General features: G+C 47.0%; 2 protein-coding genes across 2 annotated transcripts; one reads left to right on the top strand and one right to left on the bottom strand.

Annotated features, from left to right (window-relative positions):
• The first annotated feature begins 192 nt into the window (after positions 1-192).
• LOC135828838 (eukaryotic translation initiation factor 2D-like) lies at positions 193-4,102 on the top strand. Its single transcript, XM_065341272.1, has 3 exons — positions 193-1,792; positions 2,161-2,340; positions 3,473-4,102. The coding sequence occupies exons 1-3, from the start codon at positions 272-274 to the stop codon at positions 3,638-3,640; spliced, it is 1,869 nt and encodes a 622-aa protein (XP_065197344.1). The 5' UTR covers positions 193-271; the 3' UTR covers positions 3,641-4,102.
• LOC135828849 (kxDL motif-containing protein 1-like) lies at positions 3,783-10,533 on the bottom strand. The gene is made up of 4 exons (XM_065341282.1): positions 10,097-10,533; positions 9,208-9,360; positions 4,704-4,750; positions 3,783-4,374 (listed from the first exon to the last, which is right to left on the bottom strand). Exons 1-4 carry the CDS (start codon positions 10,273-10,275, stop codon positions 4,208-4,210), a joined length of 546 nt encoding a protein of 181 aa, XP_065197354.1. The 5' UTR covers positions 10,276-10,533; the 3' UTR covers positions 3,783-4,207.
• Positions 10,534-10,613: the final 80 nt, after the last annotated feature.

The following is a 10,613-nucleotide window of genomic DNA, read 5'->3' on the forward strand; positions in this document are numbered from 1 at the left end:
AAATTTGAGAAACACAGTTCGATCCGCTGTTCAACGTTTGACGTTCAACAATGACATAATAAATAGCGAGTAAGTAGTTACGTCAGCAACTAGGCTGGGTTACGTCACTTGCATTGTTTCCATGGAAAATCGAAATGGCGTCTACAAGCGCAGAATCGCAGAAACTGGCAGGACCACACACAACTAACTATGTTACTTGAAAAAGTGTCATTTGCATGTCATTTGCATTTCGAAAAATTGGATACCATAATTATGCCTAGATGAAGAGACTATGTTGAAGTGTGTGTCTCGAAACAAACTAAAACTTCTCTGGCGAGAAAGAATTCCTCACTTCCCTGTCCTTGGACTTGATATCCCGGGCACGATGTTCTCGAAACCGTTCAGAGTGAAGAGCAACATTATGTTGCGCAATTCAGATAAGCGCAAGTTGCGTACTGATCTAGAGTCCTGCTATGGCCCTACTTTTGCTAAAGCAGCAGATTCTCTGCTTCCAGGGAAATCTACTTTGACGTTGGTGACGGCTGTTTTGCATCGCGAGGACGAGACGAGCATCTTTTGTGTGGATGGCGAGCCAGCATTCTTCATGAGTCAGCCTGAGAATGTGATTCTCCCAACTGTGTACACACTGTGGAAGTGTCCTGGTCTTGCTCCTACATGGTTCACTGGAGAGCAGGTGGTGGGGAAACTGCAGGGTGGTGCTGACTTAATGCTTCCCGGTGTCATCACTAGAGCCGGTGCAACCGATGCTGGACTTGGAGAGTTTCCAGCGCGTGCCCCGCGCAGCGTTGCCACTCCAAGCAACCTTGCGTCCGTTGGTGTCGGTGTGACAGCAGTGGCAAGCTCAGCTATTGCCACTCAGATTGCCAACTTCTCCAGCGTGCGCGGTAAAGGCATATTGATGAAACACACCGTGCTTGATCACCTATGGCTCTATGGTTCCAAAACTGCCCAGCCGCACATCTCTATCGACGACATTGCCGAAGAGACACAGCATGCTGGATTCGATACTCTAGGCAGCGATAAGCCAGGTGAAGCGGACTCCAGTGCACAATCTATGCAGCAAACTAGCGCTGCAACGGCCGATTCGGAAGCAGCTTCCGGAGCAGTGGTCGCAGCTGCTGATGATGAGGAGGCTGGTAGCGAAGTGTCTCGGGTTGAGCAGATGGACGTGCTTCTGGAGAGGTGCTTTCTGCTAGCTCTTGCCTATCGTGTGCGCAAAGTCGACCTGCCTGTGTTGACAAGTCAGTTCTACAGGACCCACATGCAGTCCTGCTGCCAGGGGGATGAACATCTAGAAATCAAACACAGCAGCCACAAGAAAGTGTCACGCTTCCTGGCGGCAATGGGTGCAAAGTTCACTGGCTGTTTCACCGTCAAGGAAACGTCTAAAGGAGTGGACTCGGTCACGGATGTGAACTGGTCACACCCAGCTATTAGACAAGCAAAGTCTGACTTTGGTAGCCTACTGCCATCTTTGGATGAGGATAGTCCCGCTGCTGAAGCCAGTGCACCGACTTTCAGTCTCTACTTATCGCCTTCAGTGGACTTGATGCCGGTATTCTCTGCCTCTGGGTACGCCAAAGATTCCTTGCTTACAGATAGCGACATCAAGGAGGCTGTCACAAAGTATGTCCGCTCTAATGACCTGGTGGACGAGGCGAAGCGTACCCACATACACTTGAATGATGCCCTCAGCAAAGCGCTCCGGAAAAAGGGCGAGCCGGCACCAACATTGCTACGCTGGGACGAACTGATGCGTGGGGTCAAGGCAAAGATGCTGCCTCGCCATGAGGTGAGACATACGTGCCGGTATGGTTATCATGAGTCATGTGTAGTCCTACTACACCTGGCCTGTACAACACAATTGTGTTTGAATAGCTGTGAACTGGGAATGATTAGGCACGCAGCCCGTTGTTATAAAGACCAGTCGTCTATTAGTATTACACCAACACACTTCAAGTATGGTATTTGTATGTGCCACTCGCCGCAAGCACGATAGTGATACTACGTAGGTATGTCGGTAATGGTGGTGCTTGCTACTAAATAGGTATGTCGGTAATGGTGGTGCTTTGTATGCGGCTGTTGTGTAGCCTTGACAGTTCCCCGGCCGTGGACTAATGCCAATGGGGGATGCATGTGCACACTTGTGTGTTCTCTCAGATTGTCACTTCGTCTGGAATCAAGGTCATGCACAAAGGCGCGCTGCAGCCGATCTCAGTGTCAACCGCTCTACGGACCGGCAACAAGGTCGTGACACTGATCGACAATGTCGAGGTTTACGGCATAGAAGCCAAGGACTTGGCAGAGCGAATGCAGCACGTAATGGCAAGCAGTGCCAGCGTAAGTAACAAGTGAACAACACATCTTTAGGAACAGCATGCCTTGGGAACTGCTCAATGCTCAGGGATCTCAATCAAGATTTCTTCTGACCGGTTTTGGTTTACATATTCGCCTCTATTGAGCCTACCTAGTTATTTTCTGGGTTGGCCGGGTGTATTGCGGCTATTGCCAGAGTGTGTGTGTGTGTGTGTGTGCGCGTGTGCACATACGCAGTGCTGCCAAACCGTCCGATTTTTGAAGGCTCTTCCGAAAACCGGTCCGAAAAGGGAAACGTCAGAAAAGCAGCCAAAATGTTGGAGATCATTACTTTCCTATGCAGAAGTCCTGTACTGTCACTTTTCAGCGCAACTGAAGGCACAAATCACTGTACATTTGCTTCTAAAAAGGCTAGCGCTTGGCTGTGGAAGTGCAAAGTAACATGTCTGGATCAGGCTGGATGGCATGTACGCTGACAGTCCGTACAGAGTCAGTGTGCGACCACACTCATCATTACAAAATTCATGACAACTACGGGGTTACCATGGCAACGAAGCGAATTTTCATGGTGTTTAGGCGATATTTTGAACTCTCTGTAAAAAATTTGCCGAGGAGAAAAATTCGCACGATGTGGCCAGCCTTGGCGGTGAAGGGTGTCCGATTTTGGGCGAAAATTATTTGGCAGCACTGCATACGTCAAGTACTAGTATCACCTTCACTGGGGCAGGGGTAAATGCAGTTGGATCATGGGACGGATGCATAATTTGCCGTCGAGCCCTTTTCTGCACCTTGTCGTCATCCACTTACTGCGGTGTGGTGAGCCCGTAAGTGGCGTCGTTTCTAAGTCCACCCAGAGGCTGGGAAGTTCAGGGGGCATTCGTCACCAGGTGGCCCAATAGCCAATCGAGTCATCTTTTCTATGCAATGTATTTCCCTTTGAATCTCCCTCCATCTCCCAGGGAGGCCCACTTGACCGGGCTTTGGCAGTGAGCAAGTACAAGTGTGTGTGTGTGGGGGGGGGGGGGGGAGGGGGCAATTCCTTCCCGTTATGCTGCGTGTACTTCGGAAGAACATCCGCCTGCTTGTACGGTGCTTGTAGTTTTACTTTGGTCAGCAGTATCAGTGCAATTTGTCCTTCTTTTTCTCCTTCTGATAGGTGCACAACAAAGCTACCAAGGGCAAGGCTGACAGACAGGTGCTTGTACAGGGAAATGCTGTCAGAGCGGTTACCGACATGCTTCAAGATCACTACAATGTGCCACAGCAGGCCATCACCGTGCAGCAGGGAAAGTCGAAGAAATCGGGCGGCAAGGGCAAAAAGTGAGGTCTGCTGCCCACTTGCCCGCCGCCAGCATACACGTTCCGCTGTACCATGGATGGCTGCTGTACTAGCTATGCCGCCCCTGCTCTGGTTCTCTATAGTACACGGGCATGTACCTCATACATACAGCAACCACGCAACACAGTATTTTAAAATAACTTTCATTAAAAATTCAATTTCGGCATCAAACTGACCAGCAGCATAAAAATCTACAGCATAAAAGCGACTGAAATTCATATAACCTTTCCTGTAGTATGAGCGGCTGCCTTGAGAGCGCAGTGAATATTGATATTGGCTGTGTGTGTTTGATTGCTCATAAAACACAAACCCATTGTTGAGCTAGGAGTTTGCATGGCAGACTATTCTAAGAATTAACGCAGTGATTGAAACACTGATGCTGGACATGCTGTTACTCGATGCTCCACATCTCACTCTAATTTCAGAATTATTTTTGTGCAGTCGTCAGTTTTCGTGATTTGAGAATGTAACAATTCATGATGTTGGACAGGGGGGGGGGGGGGGGGGGTGGACAACTGGACATAGAAGTGAACTAAGCAATAGATATGTGTATCATGATGGAACATCCACATTAATGGCGGCGGGATCTGTCTCTTGAACGTTACTTGCAGCAGCACTATCTGTATGGCCTTCAGCTTGCTTGTCTTGTTCATGTTCTTGCTCTTCGTCTTCATCTTCCTCCTCCTCCTCTCTGTCCACACCATGCTCTCTGTCGTATGCTGGATGCGCAAAATAGAGAAAAAGCATTGTTGCAAGCTGGGGGGATTTCCCAAACAACTATGTGTATGTAAGCGCGTGTGTGCATTGTGAGAGTGAGAGAGAGAGAGAGAGAGAGAGAGAGAGAGAGAGAGAGAGAGAGAGAGAGAGAGAGAGAGAGAGAGAGAGAGAGAGAGAGAGAGAGAGACACACACACACACATACACGCACACACACACACACACACACACATAGACTCAGATACTACTCGAGTGTGTGTGGGGAAGGGGGGGGGGGGGGCATGAAATGGACAGGAAAGTTTTGCAAATGAAAGGCGACAAGACTAAAATACCTTCAAACACATCCGGATACTGGCGTGAAAGCTTCCCTCGCAGCAGCCTACAATGCACATTTGCAAAACACAAGGCACATGATGATGTTTAGGGGGATATCATCAGAACGTACTACGAGCACATCAAAACCAGGGAGTCGTAAAAGCCCGGGAGAGGACACGGCACACATTCCCAGAAAACATCTTTGCCTCGCGCTGCCGGGGAACGCTGCCAGGGAACGGTGTCGCGAGGCAAGGAAATTATTATTTTCGAAAATTGTGATGTCTTCTTGAAATACTAATTGGGACATTCTCCGATTTCTCTTAGAGCACGGAGACGATTGCTCCGTCGAGTCTTCTGATCTCTATTTTCATCCTCAATTCTTCCAGCTGCCTCACTCATTCTCTCTCAGTTTATCGAAGTTAATTTATTCTGAGGCGATGGAAATGCAAGATAAATCCCTAATTGTACTTCACTTTTATTTGAGTTGGGGTGAACGAAATGAGATTTGTGGAAATGACGCCACTTCCCGTGTTAGCCGCTGGTCGTATCATACAGCCCATATTCCATTGCAGGTGATGGGCGAACGTTCGTGTTGAGATCCGCTGAGCTTCCTCGTACTCGTGGAGTTGAATTTGTGGCAGAAATTGCACTGAATCAGTGCAGTCAAATGGTTGTGAATGAAACGAGATTTGTGGAAAATGAAGCCACTTCCCATGTTAGCCGCTGGTCGTATCATACAGCCCATATTCCATTGCAGGTGATGGTGGAAAGTTCTTGTGGAGATCCGCTGAGCTTCCTCGTACTCGTGGATTTATGAATTTGTGTCAGAAATTGCAGTGGAGTGGACTTCTGTGCGTGTGTTGTGAGTGAATCGCAACGGCTCCCTTCCTTCAGCATCGTCAAAACGCAACATAGAGTATTATTACGCACTCGTTCCATGATTCATGATTAGATATTGCCTGGATTCTTTTAAAAACAATCAATGTGTGTTCCCTATCTATCTACATTGTACATGGTCGCAGGTCGTTATTTATAAATCTTGATAATTTCAACACTTTTCTACTCGTATACTGAGTACGCGGTGACTTTAGCCGTTTAGGAAACGGAAGGCTCAGCCTCCAGGTTGGCCAGAAAGGTTCTCAGTGAATCTAACCGACGTCTTGGCGAGTGTACAAAAGGTAAACCTATCATTTGTACTTCATAACGGAATTGTGCACAAAAAATGCGCACACGCGCGCGCGCACACACACACACACACAAACACTGTACACACACACACAAAAGTACAAGCACATGTGCACATACACACGCCTCCCCCCCCCCCCCCCCCCCCCCCCACACACACACATTCAAATCCCCACCCCCTGTACCATGTGTACTGAGTCTGACAGACAGACACACAGTCATGTTTATGCTTCCTTCTTCCTTCGGCACCAGTTTCGGATTATGGTGTCAACAACGAGTTGTAAAATATTGGTATTTTAGGACTCCCTGCCCTGAAGACGAGCACAGCGCCGTGGATCGAGCAGATCCGGCCGCGCCGGCCTAGCGTGCTTCACTTTCTGGCCGAGGCAAACATCGTCCGCGTGCGCGCATCCCGTGTCCTCTCCCGGGCTTTTACGACTCCCTGATCAAAACCATTGGATGATATTAGTTTATTTCTCCATAGATATTTAATAACCACATACTAGTAACAATGTCCGATAATTCGAACTTCGAACTGGACATACGCACGTCATTGGAAGTCCCACGCAATCCGCATACATAGAAAATGTACGGGATTCCTGCTGATACTAGTAATTCGAAGTTAGGAGTGCGTAATTTTGTTTGTTGTTTGTTTATTTAGAGTCGAAGAACAAACCGGCAAATTTGCCTAATTACATGATATCGACTAATTCAAAGTTCACTCTACTCTACACTACACTGGTGAGTTCAGTTTGCATGAACGGGCTTTACAGGTCAGTCCAGCATCCGAGAAATCTAGGTCTATGGTGCATAACGTAACTCTGCGTGACAATTCGAGCATTTTTGACATACGATATGTTTGCATAACTAGAATGTCTGGATATTTCGAACTTTTTTTCCTAGCATTGCAGGGTTCAAATTATCAGGATTCCACCTGTATTACGGCTCGACTACAACGGCATCGTGTTTGTAGACTCCTTCTCACACTCTAACGGCACCCGATGTTGTATCGATCAATGATGATGCCAAAAATAAACTCCCAAGAGTGTGCAACTCTGCATATGGGGTCTCCGACGGCGAAAACTCACATCACTTGTCTCAGGTACGTTTTGTACTACGTACAACTAAGGATAGCGTGCGCGCAATCTGAAAATCAGCCATGATTACGCTGGCGAGTTGCATACGCGCAGTGTGTTTCTGCCAGGGAGTGCTTCTATTATTACTTCGCTGGTCGCTAAAAACAGGCTGGAAACCTACAACTGGGACACTGCACCACGTGATGCGAGTTTTCGCCGTTGGCGAGCCCCATAGAAAGGGTATCAGGAGTTGCACACTCTTGAGAGCTTATTTACTCTTGATGATACCTTTCTTGCCCATATCGCTAATGTCAATGAGCTCGTAGGTAAGGCAGATCCCAATAAGTAATTAGGTCACTGATACGTGATCTTTGTCCTTTGTTTCCATAACAAAATTAAGATGCTACCCTACTTTCTACAGTTGCAATTAACACTATACCGTACAGTACATTCAGAAAAAGATGGACTTCTAGCTTTTGGCCATAAATGGGTCAAACGTTGAGTTTTTTTAGAATTTTTCTGCAATCCCCTATGGAATCCTCTTCCAATTATGTTTCTGAAGTCTATTTGTCCAAAAAGCAAGCCATAGCAAGAATAGGATTTCAAATCAGGCGATGCAGAAAGCTCTACTAATTACAGACCAGTCTCATTATTGCCCATATGCAGCAAGATATTAGAACGAGTTGTCTTGGAGCAGCTGATTGCATTCTTTAAGTTACACAACATCATGTACGTGCCTGACAATCAATTTGCCTACCGTACCAACAGCTCGTGTGAGGACTGCCTAGCGCTAGTGGTCGACGAATGGCTCCAAGCCCTTGATAACAACGAGTACTGCGGCATAGTGTTTGCAGATATGAGCAAAGCTTTTGACCGAGTTAAGCATCAAGAGCTCATTGACGAGTTGAAGATGCTTGGCATTGCTGACACTGCACTTGCCTGGTTTGCAAGCTACCTGACCAGACGCGTCCAGCGAGTAAGAGTAGGACAAGAGCTAGGTGGGGCCCGCCCTTGCACAAGAGGCGTCCCACAAGGCTCCGTGCTCGGCCCACTGCTATTTTGCATTTACACCCGTGATGCACCACAGTGCTTCCAACATGCATTGAATCAACTTTATGCCGATGATATCACACTCTATATCAGGCACAAGTCCATCCAGACCATCACAACCCAGCTGAGTGCTGACCTTGCCGCTCTGGATCGCTACCTAGATCAGAAGGGACTGGTGTTGAACCCGTCCAAGACTCAGTTTGTCCTGCTCAGGCGACCGGGCAAGGAGCTGCCACCTGGCACCGCAGTCAACTGCCGGGGCACTTCCATAGCCCCATCTGCTTACGCTCGGTACTTAGGAATACTGGTTGACGAACATCTGTCTTTCTCAACCCAAGTGGATGCAGTATGTGCAACTGTCAATAGGAAGGTCGGAGCATTTGTCCATGCAAAGCAGAATATCAGCATTTTTGGCAAACGACTTTTCTATTTATCGATCATTCAGTCCACATTTGAGTTTGGCAGCACTGCATATATTCATTGCTTATCACAAACCCTATATGACAAGCTTCTTACTGCCAGCCGCGTAGCATTAAAGAGAATATTTTCGTTGGATAGAATGACTCCCACCACTCTTCTATACAGTCATACTAACTTGTACGCCCTTGAGAAACGCCTCAACTTCAAAACCTATGTATTTGTTTACCGCTGCCTGAATGGACTTGCTAGTCCTCTTCTGCGAGACCGCTTTACCTTGCGCGCCCATGGTGCTCGCACTGCAGCCACCACCCGTGGCCAAGTCTCTGCTGCTCTTGTTCTGCCCCCCGCTAACACCCGATATGGCTTTAGTGCAATTTCTTATTTGGGCGCTGCCAGGTGGAATACTCTTCCACCGGCTTGCCGCATGTCTAGTTCACCAGCTGAATTTCGCTCATCCATCAAATTATACCTAGGGTTCCCTGTAAAAAGGCGCTGACGCCTGTTGGGAATTCCCTAGTAAAAGAAGAATAAATAATAATTAATAATAATAATAAGGATTTCGGCCAGGTTTTGCCCGAGCACTGAATTGGGAAAATCCATCGAAATCCAGGCCGTTTAACCCTGCCTGCAACGGTTCGAACCCCAGTTCAGGTACCCTTTTTCAAATTTCAAATTTCGCAGCACTGCACTGTGTACGATAAAATCTTGAAAAATCGGCGAATATGGGAGCTCGCCAGAGCCAGGGCCCATCTTTTTTGTGAATGGACTGTAGAATGAAGCTACTACCAACCTGATCCGACGGAAGACTGAGTCAAGGTCCTTTTTCATATCCGAAAGCACTCGCGTGTGTGAGCGGAACTGTTCCATTGCCTGATTGAATCGACCAGCCTCCAGGCTGTTGAAGCGCTCCAATTTCTCATTGGTTTTCTCAAACCGGCTTAGCCTGCATAAACCATAAGAGCCACATTGATATCATCATCAAAAGGATGGTCATGGCAGTACTACAATGTAGGCGAGTGCGATCTACAATACTACAAAAAACAACAACTTTGTACTGTGTAATTTGTAGTACAGTAAAAATGATCACCTTATAACCTTACAATACCGCCAGTGCATGCAAAGCTAGTAATAACATTTACAGTAGTCGCGCGCCGAAGAGCGAGGACCCAAGAACGCCCAGCTCGAAATACTAAGAACATCACAGCCCAAAGTTAATGAGAACATCGGTGTTGGGTTCTGGCAGCTTCCCAGTTCTGTGCTGCATAATATGTAGCACAGAAGCTACCAGAACACACTACTACATGCATACACAGGTACTGTAAGACATGTATATATAACGAGGAAGCAAATCTAACGCTTTAACGGATGACATTTCTTCGTTTTAATAAGATCCGTTGAGGCCGTACTGCTTCATATATGCTGTGTGTGGATATGGCAGAATACTGCAAGATCGTTAACATATCTTCTCGTTAACCTATGAATTTTGGACAATCGTTAAATTTGCGACTCGTTATAATAACATGTCTTACAGTACATGTATAACAGAATGATATTTCATTCTCAGTTTCATGAGTTGCAGTGTCACTAGTACTGCTGGATGGTCAAATGGAACTATTACTTGGATAACATGTTAACAAGTACACACTCATGTAAATCTTCCTGATATCCTAGGAGCTCACATCAATGCTTGCTGCGCAGCGATGTCACGAACGTCATTTTGATCCACCATTTCACCAAGCATGTTCACGAAAGTCTCAGATGGATTAGCTCCTGGCTTTCGGGAAGATCCTTCATTGCCAAAAGCCGCTGCCGTTGTCGGCGAGGCATGATCAGTGGCAGCTGCTCCGTTTTCAGCCATCAAGAATACACCCAAGGATGTTTCTCTACATAAACGTTTTTGAAAATGCAAAGATTCACACCTACATTCTCACAGCAACAGAGTGCACTTTGCAGGCTGGCCTTTCACGCCTATCGATATAATCTGCGCAGTATAATACGCCTAATGAAAATTTACTTTCTGCTGTTCGCTCCGACAACAGCCAACACAAGCTACACAGAATAATTGAATTGAAGCGAAGGAGTAAATTTCGGAAATGTGACTGAAAGTCAAAATAAACTGATGAAATAAACAGTAACGACCAACGAGTTACGTCACGATCGTAGACGAGTGACGTTACGCAGCCAGTGCATGCATGC

Source organism: Sycon ciliatum, chromosome 1, assembly GCF_964019385.1.
Source record: "Sycon ciliatum chromosome 1, ocSycCili1.1, whole genome shotgun sequence".
NCBI classification, from domain to species: Eukaryota; Metazoa; Porifera; class Calcarea; order Leucosolenida; family Sycettidae; genus Sycon; species Sycon ciliatum.

Excerpts from the sequence above, each read along its gene's own strand:
- LOC135828838 (XM_065341272.1), top strand. The coding sequence starts at position 272 with ATGTTGAAGTGTGTGTCTCGAAACAAACTAAAACTTCTCTGGCGAGAA. Across the intron at positions 1,793-2,160 it reads AGATGCTGCCTCGCCATGAG|ATTGTCACTTCGTCTGGAAT; the intron begins GTGAGACATACG and ends GTGTTCTCTCAG. Across the intron at positions 2,341-3,472 it reads TAATGGCAAGCAGTGCCAGC|GTGCACAACAAAGCTACCAA; the intron begins GTAAGTAACAAG and ends TCCTTCTGATAG.
- LOC135828849 (XM_065341282.1), bottom strand. The coding sequence starts at position 10,275 with ATGGCTGAAAACGGAGCAGCTGCCACTGATCATGCCTCGCCGACAACG. Across the intron at positions 4,751-9,207 it reads TCAGTCTTCCGTCGGATCAG|GCTGCTGCGAGGGAAGCTTT; the intron begins GTTGGTAGTAGC and ends TGTGCATTGTAG. Across the intron at positions 4,375-4,703 it reads GTATCCGGATGTGTTTGAAG|CATACGACAGAGAGCATGGT; the intron begins GTATTTTAGTCT and ends TTGCGCATCCAG.